The sequence below is a fragment of the Macaca fascicularis genome, chromosome 17 (assembly GCF_037993035.2).
Source record: "Macaca fascicularis isolate 582-1 chromosome 17, T2T-MFA8v1.1".
Lineage (NCBI taxonomy): Eukaryota > Metazoa > Chordata > Mammalia > Primates > Cercopithecidae > Macaca > Macaca fascicularis.
Window position 1 is genome coordinate 62,510,001 of NC_088391.1, and position 25,730 is coordinate 62,535,730.

Sequence of the window (25,730 nt, forward strand, 5' to 3'; positions counted from 1 at the left end):
GTTCTCTACTTCACATTTAATGCTCTAAAAATATTATCTATTTGCACAACTATATAGAAACCTTAAACAGTGAGGAAGTGAGTCATTCCACACCTACCGTATTAAGAAAATAAAGCAGATTAAGTGGAATAATAGTTTTTTATGAGGAAAAGGCATTTCATCTGATCACAAGTAAAACTACTATAATGTATAAATTTATAGCATTTGTAAGACTACTCTTGTCTCTTTGACATGTAGTTCATGAAAATTATTAGTAGATATTAACGTGATTCGGTGTTCTAAGTATACAAAAAAAGTTACTAAAATCAAAAGATGTACTGGAGATATAATTGAGAAACCATTGATGTTGTCGACACTAACAAATGACTCTATTTTTAAATATAATATTCATATTGGTTACATGATAAATTCCTGAGAAATGTAACCTTTATGTAAAACTGTAGTAATTTACTTTACAAGTGGCATTTGTGAGTAGTTCAAAGACAGAATTCCTACCCATCAGAAGGAATCTCATTTGATTTCTAAGCCACTCTCTTGTAGCCTATCCATATCTAATACCCACAATCACATGTGATTTACACAGCCACACATATTTGTTTCTCCTCAATATATTTATTGAATGAATTCAAGGTTTATTGAAATTGTATTAAATAAATGAAGGCTATTTTTAATACAATCATTGACATATCAAATAACTGATTAATGTAGTTAATTTGGCAATTCTTTCCTCCAAACTCTTCACATTACATTCTAGCTATACATAATCAAAGTGCTCTCTACAATATTATAATTTCAAATTTCCCATTTGGGGTCAAATGTAAATCATGATAACTGTAGTATTATGAATTGTAAATAGATAATATTCTAATTCAGAGGTTTACAGCATGTATGTTTTCCAATTTATATAATCAAGTCACATACTCTTTAGCTAACTTGATAGTAGTAATGGTTTCCATTGGATATTTATATGCATCAAGCACTCCAGACATATATTATCTCACTTAACTCTGAAAAGAAATTTATCGTACTCACTAATGCTAGATCTTGTGCTAAGTATACAAAGAAGGTGAGAAGGTAAAGTTCCTGCCCTGAAGAAGTTTGGACTGAACACTAGTGGATAAGAAGGCATACATAGCCCATGTAAGGAAACAAACAGAAGTCATGCAGGAAAGGACAGAGGATGTTTGAGAAACTTGAAAGTTCAGTGTGACGTGATGGTCATCAAGGTGCATGGGTAAAAAGAAAATAAATATTAAAGTCTATATTTTATACCAATTACCCATCATTACAGGGCTGTTATGAATATCTTACTACTGTATTTTTTTCAATTGTCATTGAAATATTATTACAAGCTCTGCTCCTAGAAATAATTCATAAAATAATGAAACCAGTGTCTTCAGCAAGCTGAGCTATGGCTTTGTATACGAAATCTGCCACCTACTTAAGAAAGAGCTCTGGGATCCAAAGAAACTTGTTGTTGTCCAGTGTTATGAATCACAGAACTAAAAGTGATGGCACTAACTTCAACACTTATTTCCGAGGCATGGAAACTGAGGAGGAAAATCACATAGGTAAGTAATACTTACAGAGAATATTTTATGAGACTGAGATGTGGCAACAAAAAATATATTTTGATGGTAAAAGTGAAGAAGTTGTGTGTTAGAGAATTTTACAAGTGAAAATACTCATGGCCCCATAATATGTGTTAACATTATCAAAATATAGAAAATTGTAAAGAATAAAGGCTTTTAGTCTATGCAATTATATATAGACCCAGGAGATACTAACAGGCTCCCATAAAGTTGTTGTATGTAATATTTAGTATTGATTAATTTGAATAAGATCTATCTAGAATTTAAAAGAAAAAAACTATTTGTTTACTTATAATTTAATTTTTTATTGATACATAATAGATGTCTATATTTTGGTGGTACAAAGATAGTTTAAGATATTTATATAATTTTTAAAGACCAAATCAGTAGAATTGGGATATCCATCACCCTAAATATTTGTCTTTTCTTTATGCTAGAAATATTTGAAATTATTCTCTTCTAGGTATTTTGAAATATACAATAGATTGCTGTAAACTATAGTCACCCTACTGATTTATTGAACACTATGTCTTATTTCATCTATCCAACTGTGTATTTGGACCCACTAATCCTCTCTCCTCCCCACTGTTCTAAACAGCCTCTGGAAACCAGCAATCTACTACCTTCATGAGATCCGCTTTTGTAGTCCCCATATATGTGAGAACATGTGCTAATTGTCTTTCTGTGCTTGGCTTATCTCACATAGCACAATGACCTGTAGTTCCATTCAGGTTACTGCATTTTTGAAGACTCAATCTTGATTTAAGTTAGGACTTTTAAACAACGAGAAATGCACAAATAAAAATATATTTCAAAAATTATTTCCAAAAACTTGAAAAAAGTGATACACAATAATTTTCTTTCAAAAGGGCTTTGTATGAAAATGGTCCATAAGGTTGGATGCTAAGACTAAAATATAAAGAAGAGACAAAAAGCCAAATATGGCCGGTTTGCTAACTACTTGATTGCCTTTAGTGCTCTGTCCTTCGCTTTAGATTACCAACATGAAAAGTTTTTATACAAGGATGTTGAATATTGGAAATCTTGAGCACTCCCCACCAAGCAGAATATGACACAAAGGAAGTGCTTTATGGCCTGAAGCAAATCCCCTGGATTTTCTGCCTCTCTCAGATTAGTCCTGCTTCTAAAATGTTTGTCTCCTGAAGTTGTCACCAGTGAAAGAAAGTTTTCTCATTTCTTATGAAAACAAATGAAGAGAAAAGCTTTATCTGTAGGAGAAAGTACATGTTAAGAAAAAAATCTGTATAATTTTAATGAGGAAAGGGAGAGACACAGAAAGAGTGACTGATTTGCATTTCATTTGTTTTCATTCACATATCTAGCTTTCAGTAAATATCTATTCATTGATTATCTCACATTGGACTACTTATTCCAAGACCAAAATACAATAACACAAATTAGGTAGGCAACAGTTAGTCCCAACTATAAATGCTTAAGTTTTCTATAACTGGAAGAAGTTAGTATTATAGGCTTCTCTCTATCATATATATAATTTTTGATCAATCAAAAATTAGATAAATTGTATAATAACAAAAATGCACATATTGAATTACAGGCAAGGTAAGAAGTATGCTCCAAAATTTGTTGAAAGTAGCAGCAATTTGGCCGGGCACAGTGGCTCAAGCCTGTAATCTCAGCACTTTGGGAGGCCGAGACGGGCGGATCATGAGGTCAGGAGATCGAGACCATCCTGGCTAACACGGTGAAACCCCGTCTCTACTAAAAAATACAAAAAAATTAGCCGGGTGAGGTGGCGGGCGCCTGTAGTCCCTGCTACTTGGGAGGCTGAGGCAGGAGAATGGCGTAAACCCAGGAGGCGGAGCCTGCAGTGAGCTGTGATCTGGCCACTGCACTCCAGCCTGGGCGACAGAGCCAGAATCCATCTCAAAAAAAAAGAAAAAAAAAAGAAAGAAAGTAGCAGCAATTTAAGAAAAACCAAAACAAATTATGCATGAGAGAGCAACACTGTAAACTAGCATCAGTGGACAAATGTGTGGAGGATAAACAGAGAGATCCAGCATCAAGAAACAGTGAGCCTATTTATATGCCACAAAAGTCAATTATTACAGCCTATTCCACTATATTTAGAATGAGGCAAAAGATCAGCAATGTTTCAAAACACAGAATGCTCTTGAGAATTCCAGATGTTTGGAAAAGCTGAAAGACAGTTGTTTTTAAAGCCATGCTATGTGCTATCCCAAAGTTTTCCTAAGCATATATCTTTGACAAACTCCTGAGTTTAATTGAAGTATCTCTCTTAATCTTAAAAGTATGTCTCCTTATACTTGAGATGACTGCAAAGGTATTATATATCTATCACTTCTTTTTTTTTTTTTTTTTTTTTTTTTGGAAATGGAGTTTCGCTCTTGCCGCCCAGGCTGGAGTGCAATGGCATGATCTCAGCTCACTGCAAACTCTGCCTCCCAGGTCCAAGCAATTCTCCTGCCTCAGCCTCTCAAGTAACTGGGATTATAGCACCCACCACCATGCCTGCCTAATTTTTGTATTTCTAGTAGAGACAGGATTTCACCATGTTGGCCAGGCTGGTCTTGAACTCCTGATTTCAAGTGATCCATCTGCCTTGGCCTCCGAAAATGCTGGGATTTCAGGACGTGAGCTACCACACTTGGTCTATTATTTATCTCTGTGTGTGTGTGTGTGTGTATATATATATATATATATACCCACACACATATATATTTACAACAAAAAGTTTTAGGCTTGAACCTATATGTCGGTTCATATCCAAATATATATATGTAGGCTTTAATTATACTCTCCCTAAGCTCAAAACCCTGTATGAGCATTCTTTATTTTTAAAATGGAATGAATTTACTCAGTAGTTGAAACCACTGGTCCTTCAACTAATGGTGACTTAATTTTTTTGGCTGATAGAATGAAACCCATAGCTATTTAATATTAAGAAGAACATAAAATGTTTAAGTTACTGATGCTTAAGATTTCAGACCACAGTGATTCTCAGAATACAAATAAATTTTGGCATCTATTTTTGGAATCAGTGTTTTCTAAAGATTTAATTGCCTTTTGAATAATTTAGTTGGCAGACAGCAAATTAAATATAGGTTCAAGCCTAAAATGACATAAACACACAATTAATTTCTCCACAAATATCTATCTCTAAATAAAGTTACTTGTTTGATATAGATATGAGTTGTAGGAAAGTTACAGGGATATTATGAGGCCCATGATAAATGTTGTCAGGAAAGAAAACAATTTTTGATTTAGTAGTCTCTAACAATCTAGAAAGCCCATGAATATTTACTATTAATTCACTATGCTAAAAACTAGATAAAAGAAAGTACACACAAGAGAAAAGCATCCATAACAAAACACTTACTAGAATAGTATCAAAATCTATCAAAATTTTGGGATTACATATACACATTTGAAATCAATGATAGTTTCACATTTCTAGGAAGAATCTTAAAAATTTATTTGTCACCATAAAATATACGTCAAAATATTGGGAAACTTTTGGGCTACAGTCAAGGACTTTGTTCGTACAGCAAAACAATTTAGAAAACCTTGATGTAAGTACCATTAGTGATATAGTAAGTGTTTATGTATATTCGTGGTCAGAATGTTCTAACGTGTTTCATATAAACGTGCTTTCTGAAGGTCAGATAATTTCACCTTTGGCCTTACTATTAATCTTTAAAGCATGTGATCTCCACAGTCGTTTCAACTCTTGTCTGTCTCTTAGAATCTTCTAGAAATTCAGCCCAGATCAGTATGCACTCAAAGACTGCCTAGTCTGTTTAAAGCAAATGCAGTACACAGATGACTCCTAAGCAGCTTACATTCTAGTAGTGGAAGGATAGCAATGAAGAAATAACTTCCAAATAACAAAGCAAATACTTTAAAACATGCCTAAATCAACCTAGTATATTATTTTAAAAAATGCTCCATGTTGGCAAAATTATAATAATAATAAATGGATTGAAATAATGACATATGAAAAAGGAATAGTTATGAAAAATACAGGTCAATTCAAAGGATAATGTTGCACAAAGCTCTCCACCAAAAATTCTAGTGAGATTTGTTATTCCAATTTTAGTACTGGTCATTCCTTTTGTATTTTTCTCTTCACTACCACCTCTGGACTTGTATATTTCTCTTAGCCCTTCTCTACCATGGTGCTGCAAGAGAATTTAGCTCTAATATCCTGACATTCATCATATAACATAAATTAACTTCCTTCTTAGGCATCCCAAGTTAAACTTGGTAAATACTATGTAAGGGAAAATTGAGAAAAGAGTGACTCAAATAATTTTCTGTAGGGCTTTATTCTTTAGCTCAACCCTAGTGGAGAATGATTGTGAAACCCGTAAAATTAATTATTATATTTAAATATCATTACTTAAAACTTGAGTCTTCGATGAAACTTTATGTTTTACCACTATACTAATTTTTTTTTTTTTTTTTTGACATGGAGTCTCACTCTGTCACCCACGCTGCAGTGCAGGGGCGCAATCTCGGCTCACTGTAACCTCTGCCTCCAGGGTTCAAGCAATTCTTCTGCCTCAGCCTCCCAAGTAGCTGGGACTATAGGTGCGCACCATCACGCCCATCTAATTTTTGTATTTTTAGTAGAGACAGGGTTTCACCATATTGGTCAGGCTGGTCTCAACTCCTGACCTCGTGATCTGCCCGCCTCAGCCTCCCAAAGTGCTGGGATTACCGGTGTGAGCCAGTACACCCAGCCCCACTATACTAATTTTTACAATATTGCTATGCATGGATTTTTGATTAAATATCAAAGGTATAGGTCAAAATAATATGATGGATAATATATATGACATTCTTCTTTATTGCCAATGAAGAGGTTGTGAAAACAATGTAAGTTAAAAACTTAGAGACCATCTGACCTAGTCATGCACTGCATTAGAATAGTTAATTAAATAACACCTGATATCAAGTTTCACAATAAATAACGTAAAAATTTTATTAATGCCTCTATTTCTCAATTATGCCTAGATGTTAACATGTTAGTACCTTGATTGTGTTTTCTCACTGACATTCCATAACTCAAATAATCTAATTTGTAGAAATATATTCCTTCTCCCTAAGGGATTTAGCAGAGCTATTTTTATGCTGAAAAGTAAATGTTTTATGTAAGCATGTTTACTTTTTTGTGAGTAGTCTTTTTGGTGGGAAGAAGGTACCCCTCCTTAACTTAATCTCCCTCCACACATTTATTCCTATTCAATTATTTAAATACCCAATTTTATTTCCTTTCCGTGTTGACAGCTGATTGTGTCCCTTTTGTTTTCCAAATAAATAATCCTTATTCACAACACTGATTATTTGATGGCTTTGTCAAAAAAAGATAAGCAAATTATCCTATCTATATTTATAAAGTTTGAAAATACTAAGTTAAAATAAAAGATAAGTGGGAAGATTCTTATATTCACAATTTAACACTCACAATTTGAAAATATATACTTGCATCTCCAAGAATAAATTTCTAATATGCTGACTAAAATCATATTTTGATTTTTTCATGGAATTATCAAACAAGGCATGAAAATACACATTTTGCCTGTGAAAATGGGTTTGGTTGACATTAACAAAATATAAGAAACTTTTTTAGCTATGTAGTACCTGGCCTTTCTTGGTATATTTTGACAACTATTTTGACAACTACTAGTACATTGACATATAAAATATATTTCTGTTTCCTTATTGGTCTATAAACTGTTTTTCTAATTCAAAAGAAGGCAGAATAACCCTTTTTATACTGTTATTGTTGTATCATGCTAAGTAAAATGACAGTGACCCTGAAGGCATTGAAAAAGTTAAATAGCAGATCCTTTAGGAACTGAGAAATAACAATTGGGACTTTTTCTTTTAATGTAATGGTAACTAAATTGTAACTTACCTGTTGTATAAGAGAAGTGCAGCAGGTCTTCATTCATATCTTTTTTTTGTTGAATAGGTTTAATTTGTACTTTATATTGTAGATTTTAAAAACATTTATATACTTTTTTTTTTACATGATGTAGAGACAGACTTCATTCTGTGATTAAAATTTAGTTCTAAAATCTATTGAATCAGGAAAAACAAGGAATATATAATCATACATTACCTTTTTCAATATGCATCCTTTTTGACTCATGTCCCATGTCATGACCAGCCAAATCCCCCTCTTTGGGCCCAGGGAGTACATTTGGTGATAAGCCCATCAGCATCTGGTTCATGGACAACCCATTCTGATGGACCGCTGTTATACCCAAAAACAAACAAAAGAAAACACAAAAACACCATAACACACAAGGTTCCAATAAGTCAGTTAAACTCTTTTTGGACTCAACAGTAAATATCATATTAATAATGGTCTAACTTTAAATTTGTAATCTATCCCTAAAAACACTGTGATAACTGATAACATGATAATTCATCAGAATATGCAGAAAATACTGAAAATGACATCACTTCACTTTATTTTTATTTTGCATAAAACAAGATTTTTATCTGGAAAATATAAATTTTTAAAATATAAGAATAATACAGTAGAAATTGCCATTTGGCAAACATCATTAATAATAATTGTTTCAGGGATCAAGGGATAATTCTGAAACTAGTGAGTGGAAGTTTGTTTAAGAAGAGAATATTTGCATAGTCTTAAGGTATTTTCTCACCAGACACTCACTATCTCCAAAGGTAAACCACAACAACGACAAGTAATATTTCAATAGAGAAACCTGGTAGTCACCACCTTTAGAAAGTGAAAAAGTTATTGCTGGCATTGTAGAAATGTGTGTCTCCTGAAATGATTCACTAGGAAGGACACACTATCACAGCTGTGTGATTCTCGCCAAACATCCATAACCTAAGTCTAATCAAAAGGAAGCATAAAATAATCCAAACTGAGGGACATTCTACAAAATAAATGGCCTGGCCTGTACTCAAAAAAAAAAAAAAAAAAAAAAAAAAAACAGTTACTGAAAGACAAAATGGACTAAGGAACTGTTCCAGATTAAATAATACTAAGAGAATATGACAACTAATTGTAGTGTGTGGTCATAGATTGGCTTTTGTACCTAGAAAAAAAAAAATCTTACTTTAAAAAATATTGGTGGGAAAACCAGTGCAATTTAAATAAAAACTGTAGTTCAAATTTTAGTACTATAATAATGTTATCTTCCTGATTTTGATCATTTTTCTGTTATTTAAAATAATGTTCTTCTTTGTAGAAGATAAACAATGACAAATCTGAGTAAAGTTGTATTAAATCTATGATAGAAGCCCTAGGTAACATTATGCCTTTATTGAGATACCACTTTCAGAGAGACCTTGATTGGTTGATTGACGAGGTAAATCAGGATGACAAACGCATAAGAATGATTTGTATATCTGAAAATTTTCTAAAATTATTTTAAAGTAATATGTAACATATATGCATATATATGCGTATGCATACGCATATATATGCTATGTGTGTGAATGTGGATGTATTTCCATTTCAACAATTATGGCATCCAGGCATATAAAAATGTCTCCTTTGTTTCTATCAAAAATTTAAAAAAATAATATAACCATTAATAAAATAACATGAATGTATAACAAAACTCTTTCAAATCTTCCCCAATCTGTCCATCATTTTCATTTTGTTCCAAAAAAATTTTTTTTCTCTAGGACAGCACCTTTCCAATGACAATATATTATAATGAAGCCAATATTTATCATTAAATTTCTGATTCTAGGGTCAACGTACCATAAAAATATACAGTAAATATTTTATTTGAAAACTATTTTAAAATTGTGTATAAAGTTATAAAATTAAGGAAATAAGTTTCAGGCAGGCCAAAGCAAGTATATATATTTAGTATTATGTTGAACTATATAATTGCCAATAATTGACTATCTTTTATTTATAATTATTTACATAGCATTTAACTTAATCTTTAAATTATCCACTTCAATAGCTCCCAGATCAACAATTTTCACTTTATGCATACATTCCTTTATAACCTATAAAGTCGCTTTCTAGAAAATGCTTTCCTATTATGAAAATATTCTCAACAACCAAATAACTTAAACAAATTTTGTATAATTAGATGAAGTTTATGCTATAAACTTAATTGCATAAAATAATAGCTAAATTCTGGAAATAAGGAAAATATATAGGTTTTATCAAACAAGTTATTCTCTTTTAATATAGTCATTTATCAAAAGAACAATCTGAGATTATTGTATAAACACAAAAATCACTTGTTAATTTGATGGCATTTTAACTTTATTCTTCATTTTCTTGGTCATAAGTACCAAGGTTAAATATTGTGAAAATGTTATAAAATAACATACAGTCCTACTTTTCAAATTTTAATAATAACAATATATGGCAATAGTATGCATTATTGATTATTACTAATTCAAACTCTCAAACTTAGCTAATTTCAAATTCTTTAATTCATTGATCACCTGAATGACTTACAAATGTACGTTTTTAAAATTTATTATTTTGAATTTAACTCATTTCTCTTTGTGGATATCTCCATTAACACAAGGATAAAATTTAAAAGTCAGTGAATTACAAAAATGGCCGGGTAGTATTTGAGGAATGATGTTGAATAATCTATAAACAGTGTACCAAGACACTAGATATTTGAGAATTGGTTGTGTTTACTTCAGAAACCAATCCAAAAGGTTACTTATTTTCTCTGTTTCATAGCTCAAATCTCTATATGTGGCATCGAAGCGAGGAAATTTATATCAGGACCTGTTAATGTAGTATCATACCTCATGATATTACGAACTGGGAAACATAATTTTGAGAGATGGCTATTGCTACAGAGCTTCAGAACATGATCCATCTGAGATCTATTTGGAATGAGGGCATGTTGATTAGAAAAGCCAGCTGAACCCTAATAAAGTTTAAAATGGTGACAAGTAGAAGTATAAGACCTACGGATTCTGTCAGAAGAGCTCTCAGTCCTTGCAGGGGAGCTGGACACACTGCTGCTGCGATGTGATGATGGGTGACTGCCAGGCCTTCTCCCCTCCTCCAGAGAGGGGGCAGGCGAGGGGCTATCGGGAACACGCTCCTGCACCAGCGAATGAGAGAAGGAGGGTAGAAAAGACATTAAATATGACGAACTTTTACTTAATGAATGTTGGTTTTCTCAATACAATAAGAAATGTAAAGAGAATAAACACTTTGTTTCATCAGCATTTAACTGTACTAAAAGATACATTTATCTTGAGCAAAGCCAAATAAAGTAGAAAAAGATGATTTATGAAACTATGGTTCTACAGGCAAGCACGACTGCAGTAATGGCAAATGTCAATCCACTCTGGAGAAAAAGTAAGCCCTAAGAAGACACCCAAAAATATCCAAATAAGAACCCATTAGACAACAAAGGTCTTGGAGAACAAAGAAGTATTATTTATCATTTTGAAGAAATCTTTAAATATATTCCCGTGTTTCCGTAAGTATCTAAAGATCATGTAATAAACACATTATCAACATGACTGACCATAATAATAATACCAGAGGAATTTGTAACAGGTATTCCATCCTGGCACTGCTCTGGACATACTCAGTCACATTTTAAGGCATCACGGAAATGGATTATTATTTCATATTGGAATATTTTTCTTTGGTTTAAATAATTCTCAGAGTACCTACCACATCTAGCTTCAACTCAACCACACAAATGTATTAAGGGCACATTTATGAAACATGTATCAATTATGTCCCAGGGAAATTTGGTACTGTGTTTTCTGATACTCTATTTTATATCAACACTCTTGTGTCATTCCATACCTCCCTCTCCAAGTTCTGTGCATTCTCCATTAGACAAATCTGTAAGTAGATTATATAAATGTCTCCAATTAGCTATTATAAATGGAATTACAGATTAAGAAAGAAGGTACCCATTGGTGAACATTTGCTACTTTGAGCAGCAAAATATTTATACCATCAGTTATTAACAGACACAGTTCTTGATGCCTTTGCAATAATTAATAAATAGTAAAAAGTGTGGAAGAAAACTACATAAAGTATGTAGATGTATAATGTACTCATAAATAATAAGTACACTATTCCTTATTAGGGTGAAGATATGCAAATATGAAATAGAGGTAAAAAATTCTAAAATGTAATTGGCCTGTAGGAGGCTAATATTTCCAAAATGTCAACGTTAACTTAATATGGAAAACAAAGAGGAGGCTCCAGGCTTTCTACTGCCAGTGAGAATGATGATCATGCTCCTCTTTGGTCAAAATGATTCCATCAGCACCGTGATGCTTTGAAATCCGGCTGCACATCAGAATCACCTGGCATGTTCTTAAATGTGCTTATGCTTCAGTTTCACTCCCAGAGATTCTGGTTTACTGAGGATTATGGCTTAATTGTGTCCCCCAAAAAGATTTGTTGAAGCCCTAACCTTTGGTCCCTATCAATATGAATGCATTTGAAAACTGAGTCTTTGCAGACATAATTAGTTAAGATGAGAACATACTGGATTAGGGTGGCTTTTAATCCCACGTGATTCGTGTCCTTAGAAGTAGATGTGAAGATAGGAGGGAAGAATGTCATGTGACCATAGAGGAAGCGATTAAACTTATACAGCTTCAATCCAAGGAATAGCAAGGATTGCCAGCTGCTAGCAGAAGCTATAGAAAGACAGCAAAGGATTCTACCTAGAATCTCAAAGGGAGCTTGGCCCTTATGAAGTCCTGATTTTGGACTTCTAGATTCCAATAATGTGAGACAATAAATTTCTGTGGTTTTAAGCTACCCAGTTTCTGGTTCTTTATTATAATGGCCCTAGAAAACTAATATACTAAGACTAAAATAGGACCCAGATTTCAGTATTTTTTAAAGCTCTCCCTATTTTAATATGGAAACAAGATTGAGCTGTACTTTAGTCACACTCTTTTAATTTTTCAATGGTGTACATTGCCAATAAACATCTTCAACAGATATGCTTAGACTTCATTTTGAAGACCATGACAAATAAAATGAAAATAACCAGAAAAAAATAGCCAAGCCCTTTTCCCAAATCCATGTCATAAAATGGTTTCCTAACATATATTTCATGGAATTAAAAAAAAAAAAAAGTGCTATAAGAAACTTCATGACAAAACAATATTGTAAAGGAAAAGAAAAAAAGAGGTCAATTAAATTTTAATCTCAAAAGTTGCAATGCATATTAGAATCTTGTCATAATGATTACTTGCTGAACTTTAAGAGTTTTTGGACAGGGCTAATATGTGCTGACAGGCTTCTGTAAAAGACAATAAACCGCCACAGAAGGCAGATGTATTGTTAGTATTACACTAAAAAGCATTAGCCCTTTTCCGTAATTATTCAGAGATTAACAATTAAGTGCTTTATTTTCTGCAAATAGCAAAATTGGTATGTAGGTAAACGTAAGCAACACGCAATATATTTTCCATCTCAAGTTATGTGGGGTTTCCACTTGAAATACTGCAAATACGAAAATAAGGAAAGTGGAACGGAGAGAGAGAAAGAGACAGAGAGAAGAGATAGGGAGAGGAGAGAGAAAACAAGGGGGGGAGGGCAAAGACAAACACACACATCCCAGATATTAAAATTTAAAACTAACTTGTTTAGATAAGTTTATAACATGCATGCATTTGTTACACGCTAGGATACTACAGAAAGACGGCATCCAACTTTACAGATTGCAGATTAAGATGTTTTGAAATCTTTATCACAGGTAACATGGAAAACGAATGTATTAGCAGTTATTTTTCCAAACTAACTAAATGAAGCATGTATGCTTTTAAAATGTCTAAGGCAAACAAACGACCAACAGTTTTAAAAAACAAACATGTAGGGTGGGCGTGGTGACACGCCTGTAATCCCAGCACTTTGGGAGGCCAAGGCGGGCGGATCACGAGGTCAGGAGATCAAGACCATTCTGGCTAACACGGTGAAAGCCCGTATCTACTAAAAATACAAAAAATTAGCCGTGCTTGGTGGCGGGCGCCTCCTCCCAGCTACTCGGGGGGCTGAGGCAGGAGAATGGCGTGAACCTGGGAGGCGGAGCTTGCAGTGAGCTGAGATAGCACCGCTGCACTCCAGCCTGGGTGACACAGCGAGACTCCATCTCAAAACAAAACAAAACGAAACACCACCACCACCAACAACAACATGTATATGACTTAAAAGAGCAGAAACTTCACATCTGGATGCCAAAACTTACTTCCTGTTTTCTAATTATAATTACCCTAAACTATAAAGAAGCTTCAAATGGCAATATGCTCATATTAAATCATTGTAATCACAAATCAAAGGATAATCTTGTCTTGTGTGTAGCCAGCCATAATTCAAAAGTTTAGTTTTGTATGGTTTTGAAGTATCTACACACTTATTATAGAGGATGCATTCATAAGGTTATATATGTAGAACTCCTTTATAATTTGTATAAATATATTAAGAAACAATACTGCAGCTAACTGCATACATAGCCAGAGATATATACTCTTAAAGTCTAATCTTGATTTCTTGAAATTCTAATAGAAGCATAGTTTGTCTAAGCTTTAGAGCTAATTCCTAATACATCTAACTGTTAACACTTGGGTTACACAGAAATACATGGTGTATATTTAAGAAAATGCATTGCTATATTTTTATTAACAGAATTTTCCAAATTAACCATTCTATTTTATTCCAAAGGTCACTCACATCAATGCTTATCTATCAATAAATTTTAATATTTTTCTTAATAATTATATTAATGCATATGTTTGGTTGAACAGACATAAAGTACAATCTTGAAATAAATCAGTCTCTCTAAAATGATTTTGCAAGTCTGATTTTCCTGTCATAATAGATTTCTTAGTAGTGCTAATGGAAAGCATGAGAATATAATTTTTCTGAGATATTTAACTCATAAAATGTTTAAATACTTAATGCGTAAATCTCTGGAAACAATGATTATGCCATTAAAATAATTCCTTGTTTATTTTAACATTTCCCATATAACTAGAAAAATGCTTTATTAGTCAATGTACTTAAATGTCAAAGTTGTCTGTGATCAACCCTTTAATTCATGAATTGTTCCATTATTCATTTACACATCCAAAATACTCTTAAAAAGATATAATATACTAAGTAAAAATAAATTAGATTAAAATCTTCATGTAAAATGCATTTTAAAAGCATAATTTAAAGCTCAGTAAATATGTATAAGTAAAATTATAGTATTTAATTTACATTTAACTTAGTTTTTGCTTTAATTGTAGTTTTGTGTTCAAGAACAAAGGATACAAGGACAATTAATACTGTTATTTGAAGAAAATATTTTAATTTATGCAAATTTTTATGATTTAAAAGCTTAACTATTCAATTGAAACTTTCTATAAATTGACACACAACATATTCAGTCATTTTACTTAATGTATAATTTCAATCTTTGGAACCTAATGTATTGTTCTTTGAAGAATTTCATTAAAGTAAAATCCATTGAGGAAGTAAGATTTGAATACATTGTTGCACAATAAATTAATTTACTTCAACAGCTTAATTCTTTTATCATATTTATATGCTTGCCTTTCCAGAGTATTCTATAAGATGGAGAATAATGGAGACAATAAAGAATTGCTGAGGAGGGAATCTCATAATTATTACTGAAACAAAATAGATAATGAGTTTTATTCAGACATAATAAGAAAGAAGCAGTTCAATGTCTATAAGAAAACTATGTAAACTGGATTTATCATTTCATTTGTGTAATACCCTTTAACCTCCAATAAGGGGCTGAAGCAGGATAGAGAGGAAGAATATTTAATGTAATACTTCAACACACTCCTTTATAGTCCTGCATCAACTTCACTAATCAATAAAACACAATCTTTTGCAAAGTTCCATCTTTATAAAACTCACCACAATAATAAATGAAAATTTAAGAGAAGTACTCTTTCACTGAAAAAAAGGTCATACTAATAAACTAATAGTAACAGAAGAACAACAAAGGAAAAGCTGCATTTTTGCCTCTGGGTAGAACAAGAAGTATTTGGTCTATAGGATAATTCAGAATCAAAAATAGAATTCAGAAACAACGTACTCAAATTCTAAAATAGAAAGTGTAAAATGTTCAGTACTACACACGTGATTAATTATACATTTTAAAATTGCATTATCTCAGCTGCCCCCTCTCCACTTTAAAAATGTATATTATTGAATTAAAATATTTTCTTAGGGTAAGTATAATCACAACTCATTTCTCTAAAGGATGATTTCATTTACCTTTTATTTATTTTGCTCTCCTTTTAATTCTCTTCATTTTTTGTTTTTCAATAGAGATTCCCTAACTGAATAGGATACAGAAGTGGGGAGACAATTTGTAATATTAAATTTTGTGTTGTTATTGTTTGTTTTTTTGAGTCAGAGTCTTGCTCTATCACCCAGGCTGGAGTGCAGTGGCACAGTCTCGGCTCACTGAAAACTCCACCTCCCCGTTCAAGCAATTCTCCTGCCTCAGCCTCTGAGTAACTGGGATTACAGGCATCTGCCACCACTCCCGATTAATTTTTTGTATTTTTAGTAGAGACGGGGTTTCTCCATGTTGGTCAGGCTGGTCTAAGTGTTCCACTCGCCTAGGCCTCCCAAAGTGCTAGGATTACAGGTATGAGCCACCGTGTCCAGCCTAAATGTTATCTTCATATAACTTTTAATTTATAAAATTGATGAAGTTGACCATCACTTTATATAAACAAAATTTCTCAGCTTTAAGAAAACTCAGGCTTAAATACATTAGTTCAATGAGTATTTACTGAACAATTACTATGTACCAGGCAGGATCTAGGCTCTGGTTATATAAAATTAAGCAAAACTGACAAAAATTATTTTCCCCATGGAGCATGTATCACACCTGGTAAATGTAGTTAGTGAAATGCAACATCATTCACACAAAGAGTGGTGTTCAAATTCCTTTGTTTTGGAAAAATGTGCAAAGAAGACAAATAGCAGAATTGGAATCCTGTATTCAGAAAAATGCTTAAAAAGTACTTTTAAGAGACAGTCAATGATGTTAGCCTGCTTACACCTGGTTAAGGACCAGGCAACCTAAATCAAGATTCCATAGCTGAGGAAGCCCCAAACAATAATGCACATAGCTTTTAAAAAAACTTTGATTATGGAACTCAAAAAATACTCAAATTTTCTAAACATGAAACTGGCAAGGCCCCGTGAAACAACTTAATATAATCTGAAACAACTTAATTTTATTCTCCTGTTGTCTTTTTGCACTTACTCATTGGTGGTAGGGAACTACATTTTTCCCAAGTGTGTATGAAAATTCACATAGCCTTGTAAATTTTTAGGTTGCTATTTGATAACATAAAGTTACTTTAAGCAACAAAATAAAATCTTGACTCAGGAATTATAATTCAGAGCCATCTGACAATAAATACTGGCATCTTAATTAAAAGGTAGGACTTCTTCCTTTACTACAGCCAAGGGATATAGAGGTGAAGGAAGAACAGCAAGGAAAAAAAGGTAAGTGCTGATTTGACCAGCACTGCCTTTAAAGGCATCAATCTCTCTTGCATGATAAATGTTTAAAGTCAACGTTTAAAGTAGCAAGGCACAAATGTATGTTCTTACAGGCCACCACCACTATGAGCCTCTCATCTGCAGTTCCCTTGATGAGTCTCATTCGTTCCGATGTTCCTTTGACCCTTGAGTTTCTTGCATAGTGACATCTGGGGGCTTGGTTCAAGTTGATGTGGGGGTACGATTACTTCATAGATGGTGTTTCATGCTTCTATAATGAGCGTAATGTCTGGTTGGTTGCCTTTTATGATGCCAGCCACCACCGATGATCATGGCGGCAATTCATCACTTCATTAGGGCTTGCAATTTCCTACACACTTATTTTCTAGAAGGTTTCTATGATCCCAAATTTACCTCATGAATCATTTGGTTATTCTTAGGATCAGTTTTTATGGAAAAGGCAGGAAAAATGCTTGATCCCGTCCAAGTATTTATCTTTAAGCCATTATTGTCCTTTATAAACATCAGTTCCCCCAAAATTCTCCAAATGTGAACAATGAGTTTCTTTTTAGTATTATTATAAAATCATGAATTTAAACATGTAATGTATTTCAAGGTCTGGATGTTTTATTAGTGGTGGTTGTGTTATAATACTTTCTTTTTTAGGTTAACATCTTTTTTCATATTTAATATTAATATTCAAATAAACCTAAAGAGAACATAATTATTTTTAAAAACCAAGTAAAATTAAACAAATTTTTGGGAAAAAACTTTATGTCTAAAAGTGTTGCATACACTCGGAGATGTTTATGTTTGTACAAAGAATAAACGATTCTGTAACTAAAAACAAACAAAGTACATGATGTCACATTGCTCTAAGATTCACTCTACTTTGTGAATTAGGTCACTCTGGTTGTAGTTTTTATAATCTTTTCACATTTTAAACTTCATGCAAGTAATGTCCTATTTCTTAATATAGTATTTTAAGAACTTACTTTAAAGTATGAGTACAATTATAAATTGCATTTTTCAATGTTTAATTCTTTAAATGAGAACGTCACAAAGTCTCTCTCACACACACACAGAGACACACACGGAGACACATAACAGATCAGCAAAGAAAATTGACAAATTTAAGTCATATTCCCTATTTTCAGAAAACTGTAATGTGTCATGGGAAGAAAGATGTGTATCTAACAATGCAGTGTACTTTGAATGTTGTCATATTTCTCAAAAACAATTCTACATTATCTCTGAAAAAAATCTTAAAATGCATTTAAAAATCTGCTTTGCATACTATGCACTACAAACCCCAAAAGTCCTTGACTAAAATAAAGTCATGTATAAAATTTTTATTAGGTAAAATGAGCAGAACAAAAAAAAAAAGAGACAGTCAGAGAGACAGAGGTCTCATCATAGAATTATGACTATATTTCACAAGCTTGACAGGGATTCCCTGCAAAATTCCAGAACTTACTTTTAGACAAATGATTTTGGATACTTGGAGAGAAAACAAAATAGTAATAAGATGAAAATCATGTCGGTATAGAAAGACTTCCAAAGATTATATAAATAGTAATTTAATCATTATGACAACCTAATGGGGTAGTATTGTTATTACATACAAATACAAATATATTAAATAATTTGTCTATGGTCACACTGGTTGGAGGTGATAAAGTCGAAATGCAAATCCAAGTAGTCTTTTTTCAGAACACATGCTTTAAATCACTAAAATATGCTGCCTTTCTTCCTTTCAATATTACTTCTATTTCAGCAAGGATGCTCTTTTCAAAATCATTACAACATTGTGAATTTATTAAATAAAAACTGAGAAAAATATTGATTCATTCAGGAGAATTTTGGGTAACATAATGAATGATACCTAAGATAATCAATTAATAGAACATTTCAACCTATTAGGAATTTTCCAATGATAAGAGAAATTGATCTCTTGATTTATATTGTTTATTTTACTCAATCATTTAAGGTAATAAAGGAATACATCCTTTTAAAATTTGGAAATGATACAAAGGTGGCATAAATAGCTAATGTGATAGTTTGGGATGTTAATACTCCAAAGTATCTAAAGACCCTAAATCAACGGAATGGAAACTAAAAAACTTAATGTGGATAAATAAAAATTCCTAACACAAATAAAAGATGAAGAAAAACTGGTGTAACAGAATTTTATGTCAGAAAGGCAAGAAATTTACTGAGTCAGACATTCAGCTACCAAACAAATCTTAAGAACTATGACTAGATTTATAGATTATTGTCCAAATTGAGGTTGATGTCTAGTGTCTCTTCATTGCACAATTCAATTCTAGAGGATGGTGGGATAGAGAGTAACTTCAATAAAAAGAAGGCAACCAAAAAGATGAATAGTCAGAACAAATTAGAATAATTGGCCTAGAAAACAGAAACACTATAGGTACCGAACCAGAGGGCTTAAATATTGAAATGGCTAGAACCCTGAAGAATTAGCAGACAGTTTTCTTCCAATAAAATATAACCAAGTTAAGGTAGAAGCTATTGAGATGCAAATTTTAATTTGATTAATGAATATACTTCTCACTCTTAAATTTGCTGAAAATAGATTAAGCATCCTACAAAAGCTTAGATATATGAAAATGAGTAAGAAGGATGTGGGAATTATTTCTCCATTATGGGGGAAGCTGAATTACATAACATCTCAAGTCTAAGTTGCTTGATGTTCTATGAATGCTAAACAGAAAAAGTATATGGGCATCACTGACACATAAGAAATTAATACAGGTACAGTTTGTAATTATTTAATATATCTCTGCAGATATTTAGGGAGTTAGAGAGAGAAGGGGGAATTGTGCATATATCCACACAACTGGGAATTTTAATTAGAATTATTATTGTCTAAAGAGTATATGTAAATTTCCTCCTCAAAATAATCTTGATTATACTCAATACAACCAGCCATAGAAAGTCTAAGTTTAGTACTTTAGCAGACCAGACTCTTTCATGGACACCTGCATGTAAAGCAAATAACAATGCCATAGTGGGAAAGTCTTCATCTATCTAGTTTTCTTTTCCTCAGTGCCTTTAATTCTTTCAACCGTAAATTCTCAATTATTTTATTTTATTTTTTCTACTTGGTTCTATTGTGTTTGAGAGTTTAGTTTGAGCTGCTTCACTTTTCCATAGTCTGAGATTCACGTGGGTTTGGGTTAATCAGAGGTCTAACACAGGTATCGACAAGCTTTTTTGGTAAAAGGCTAAATAGCAAGTATTTTAATCCACTCTGTCTTTGTACGTGAAAATAGCCATAGACATTACATAACTTTAGATGTGGCTGTATCCCCAGAAAAACTTTATTTACCAACACTACATTTTGAATTTCATATAATTCTCATGTGTCATGAAATATTTTTCTTTCTATTTTTTTCCAACCACTTAAAAATGCAAAACCATTCTTAACTCACAGGTCATAAAAACCAGCAGAAGAATAGATTTCACCCAATATTGGAAGCTTGGGGATTCAGACCCTGCTCCATTTAATGTCATGGCATTGAAGATATGTTATGAAAAAAAATTTTGGAGCTCCTTCACTTCATAGAAACAGCTAAACAAAGAATACTTTAAAATATGTGACTCCGAAAGCTATATTTTTGCTTCTCTTTGTCCTACAAATTCTTATTGCCATTTGCATTTAGGTTCAGTTTTAAGTCTTGTCATTACTCTCAAAAAATGTAAACGGTATATTCCAACTTTTAGAACATCTCTCAAAGTTCTATTTTCTCTTTAAAGGCTATTTCTCCAGTTGCTTTATAATTCCGAGATATGGGCTCAATCTTCTTTGATATTTAACACTTCACTTGCAACAGACCTTCACACTTATTAATAGAATCTTCCCAGGAAAACCAATGTGTAGTCCCTATTCTAGTTACCCACATGTGTCCAATGCTGTTACAGGGGATGTAAGACTCTACCATTTTATTTGAGGAAAATAAAAACTTCCCCCATACTAAACTTAATTAACATCTATTAAGTGAGTTTACTAAACTCTGCCTGAACTACACAGTCAACCAATATATACATTTAGACAGATTGATTTGTTAACTTGTTCTAATACTTAGAACTTCTTAGAGGACCTATTCCTCACGCTTATTCTCTGAGGACACTCACTTGATTTTTATCAGGTTATGTGGATGCCTTTAAGCATCTAAAACTGTTAGAATCATCTCCTGCCTTTCTTAAAATGTGTTTACTTTCAGTAATCTTTACCTGTCACCATCAAACTTGAAGCTATGCGAATGGCCTGTCTCACAAAATAAGGGTGCCATGATAAAAATGGGCCTTTCCGCCCTTCCACAACAGCCAACTGAATTTCACTTCGATGTTGGCAATAAAAACTATCAGATTTTACTTTCTATAATCATTCTTAATTACAGCCATTGTTCCCTATTTGGCTGCTACTATTACCATTTACATCAACACATTCAAAATCCACAACTCCCTTTAATCCGCATGTAACCAAGTTTCTGAAAAGTTTTGCAACAAGAGACGAAGTGAGTTATCTCTAGACTTAGTAGGCGTTGGCACATGTTTCAAAACATAAAGCGACCTCATTTTCTTCTCTTTTTGTGTATTTTCTTCCTTTCTTCATATACCCCCCTCCTTTCCATTCCTAAACTTAATCTAAGAAAACACAGGAATGTTTCTGACTTCCCAATCATTGAGTCCCAAATTATTTTCTATAGACTTCTCCCAGAGGAAACTCAACTTCTTCCTCCTGCTTATCGAAACTTTGACAACCAAGGATTTATTAAAAGGAGTTCCCCCAAGTATTCTAATTAGCAAGTAGCAAACTATTTTTAAAAATATATGTATATTGCAAAATAAAATAAATCAAGTATCCTGATATAAATAAAGGCTTTTGGATGCAGGAATATGTAAGCCATTCCTCATGCAAATATTAGCTACAGGTCATAACTTAGACACCCATTATGACTTTAAACTGCTAAAATCTGCTCTTCTATCATATGTTTGCCTTATTTATTAATGTAAATCTTACCTAAATGAGAGATTTTAAATAGTTACCAGTTTTGAAAGTAAAAATTACATAATTAATATTATGAGATGATTATAGTAATCACAACCAGATATTTTTAATGAGAATAATCACATTGTATAAATTAATACTTAGTACCCTGTAACGTTTGCTTAAAGTAGCCATTGAGTACAATGATGAGTAGACTTAAATGGATTTTTCCCTCAGCCAAAGTCCTCTTCTAGATAACTTTAACGAGCGAGGCAATCAGAGTGCTTAATTCTCAATAATACCTATTACCAAATATCATCATAAATCAAACAATACAGTGATATCTTGCTTATTGAATAATCTGGTAACAATTTCCCTCTTACAGAAGAGTTTTCAAAGGTCTTTTTTTTTTTTTTTTTTTTTTTTAATCAGTTCCTTGGCTGAGATCAATGTGGCACTCACTGGCGTTCTCTCAGGTGGCGATCTTTGAGTAGTTGATCCGGGTCTTCTGTGAGACTTTGGGTTATTTTTCCTCTGGTATTGATACTACAGAAACTGCTCAAAGCATCTGGGACATATCTTTGTTTTTAGAGCCTTTAACATGAGAAAAATTCCTATTTGCATATTACTCAACATTGTATGTAAGTAGTAACAGGGCCTTTTACATAAGATGTGCTCCAGAGGCTACCCTAAAATTTAAGTGTATTGTATTCAGAAAAATGGGATAATTGTAATGTCAAATAATGATCATGAAGCATAAAATATCTTTTACTTAGTTTAAAAATCAATAATCTATTCTTAATTTTTTGTTATTTCTTACTCCTTGGCCAATCAGACAATGCACTTAAAATAATTTGATTTAAGTACACATTTTAAAATAATATAAAGGAAAAAGATTATATATACATATATATATATATATATATATATAAACTCATACAATTCACACACATACACACACAGATTCACAGGGATAGAGGAGACAGAATTGTGTATATATGCACATATGAAGTTTATATAACAATAATGTTACCTTCAATTTAGTGTATTTTTGAATGTGTGGAAACTTCCAATTTTATTACTTCATTTAGTTTTCACAAAATAATCCACACTAGATTATGCCTTTATTAGATATTTACTAGAATCAGGAAGATTGAATTACATGTCTAAGGTGACAGAGCTAGAAAGTGGCAGAATTTATCCCTTCTGGGCTTCTGATTCTCCTCACATAAATGCTCATAACACCACACACACATACACACAACTACCCATGTAAGAACACAGACAATTTGAACTATAACATTTAATGTCCTATGTTTTTCTCTATCTTAATAGATATATAGAGAATTTAAAGCAACCCTAGCCTGCCTAAGTAAGTAGTGTGCCCCTGGGGCCACTTGCTACTCTTTAAATAATCTATTTACTATCACTTAGCTTTTTAGAGTTCAAATGTACTTATGGAATAAGAAAAATGGATTAATAGATGGTGGCTTAAGATGAACATGCCAAAATAATTGTATAAAAAAAGAATTACCTTAATAACTGATGTCTCCACTCTGGATGGGGGACTCTGAACTTGTGCTGCTGCAGCCATATTTGCAATGGTGCTGAGGTGGTTCATCTGGCTCATTGCCATGGTGACAGACGCTGGAGGTAGGCTGACAGGAATTAGAGGGTGGGGCATCATCATAAAAGGAAGTTCCAGTCCTATAAAAAATGCACATATATCATCATTGCTCTGGAGGGCATAAATCATTAAAAATTGAAACATTCAAAAGTTTTCTAATAATGATAGTCAAAGAAAAAATATTTTTCCTCTTCGTATGCAAAAATTTCACTCACTACTCAGAGAAACTAGGCTTATAGCTATTTGGTTTGGTCCCATGGTTTTTCATTTCCTAACTTTTCCTGTGTTTAATACAAATGGTCAATTCTTTGCTATATTATTCCTGTAATCTGTCTGAATCTTGCTTAAAATACTAGGGTGTTCTTTAACTTATCCCAATTAGTTATGTAAATATAGTATATCTCTGTATTATGTCTTATTTTGCCAACTGATAATTACAATTTTTAAAACTACGATTTTTTAATGCTAAAAAATGCCATCGTACCATTTGGCAGAAGGTGGCTCTGCTGAAGATGGTTGAGAGGATGACTAAGTGGAAGGCTACGTGCTCCAGGCAAGCGGGGCTGGGTTACAGAGGCCTGAGGTCCCTGGGATGGGGAAGAGGGCAGTGTTTCCTTATCCCAGGAACCATCACTGCTGCCTGTGGGGAATGAATATAAATTACTTGGATATAATATTATTCCAAATCTTAAAACGACTAATTTAAAATGACGTTTTAAAAAATATATCACATTTGGAGTTGGAAAACTGATTTCTAGGGAAATAAGCTGAGGTAAGTAAATTTCCCCTAAGCTGCACATTCTTTTTGATTTTCTGTTTCTTATATAGGATCTCAAAATTTTAAAAAATAGTATTTCTGCAACATTTAACCTAGTGGTGGAGTCTAATACTGTGTTGGCTATCCAGCTTAATATTAAATTGTCTCTATTATATTAACTAGATAATTAATTACTCCTTGGAATTGAAACACACTAATATTTATAGAATGCAAAGTTATCCTTGTAGTAAATGACATCCTAGGCATCAAATAAAGTGCCTAACTTCATTACACAGCAAATCCTAAAAATGGAGCCATTAAATGTCCAGCTTGGTTAGACATTGTACAGAGAACACAAAAGATCACTTTATAGAATATAATGCCAAAGCAAAAATTAAATATGCATGCATGTTTGTATGAATAAATACATCACTTGTTTTCAATAAAGAGAAATATACATTTATGTCTCCATGTCAATGTCACTCAACTGAGGACCTGCATTTCAATATTGGTGGCAATTCCTTGGATTTTAAAAGTTCACGAAATACCTTATTAGAATACTCCTTGGAAGGTGTTTATAAATCATTTCAATTTCAATGTGCTCTCAAATTAAATTAATTCAATATTAATTTATTCCTTAACTGAATCTGTTGAAAATACAAACTATCCACTTAGAGGAAATTTCTGTAATATCTCTATTAGCTCATGACTTTTTTATTTCTTAAAAAAAGAAACCATATTTTCATATAATATGCATAGAAACAGCAGAGTTGGTAAAACTCCAATTTGATGCTTTAACTCTGCTAAAAGCCTCATTGTAAAATCTCTATGACATAGTTCTTAATGAAGAATACTTAGTTACTGCCATGATTTTTTCCCATTTACTTCATGAAGACAGTTAAGGTTCAATATAAATTCAAACTCATTAGCTCAATACTGTCTGGATCTTAGAGTAAATTGTTCAGAAGTGGGTAATGAAAACTCAATTCAAATTCTTCAGCAATCAAACAAAGCAATTTTATTAAACAATGAAAAGAATCAATTAAAATGGATATCTTTATTATCTTTATTATTTTACAAGAAACCATGACAGCTTTTGGTTTTAAAAAAGTTTATAGCTTTATGCAGAAACGACTCACATAAATGAAATTTCTCCAGCTTGCTCCTACACTGTGATATAAAAGTTCTTTTCATATTCACAAATTTATACACCTTATTTCTGT

General features: G+C 32.5%; 1 protein-coding gene across 2 annotated transcripts in view; it reads right to left on the reverse strand.

Annotated features, from left to right (window-relative positions):
• The window catches only part of DACH1 (dachshund family transcription factor 1), a 435,030-nt gene that overhangs the window by 115,376 nt on the left and 293,924 nt on the right, over positions 1–25,730 (reverse strand). Inside the window, exons 4-7 of one of the 2 annotated variants that reach the window (XM_005585987.4) lie at positions 24,235–24,390; positions 23,658–23,830; positions 10,546–10,681; positions 7,723–7,857 (exon numbers count right to left, since the gene is read on the reverse strand). In XM_005585987.4, the coding sequence (XP_005586044.3) occupies positions 7,723–7,857; positions 10,546–10,681; positions 23,658–23,830; positions 24,235–24,390 (600 nt within the window). The remainder of the gene's footprint in view (positions 1–7,722; positions 7,858–10,545; positions 10,682–23,657; positions 23,831–24,234; positions 24,391–25,730) is intronic. The other variant, XM_015439332.3, reaches the window with a different exon arrangement.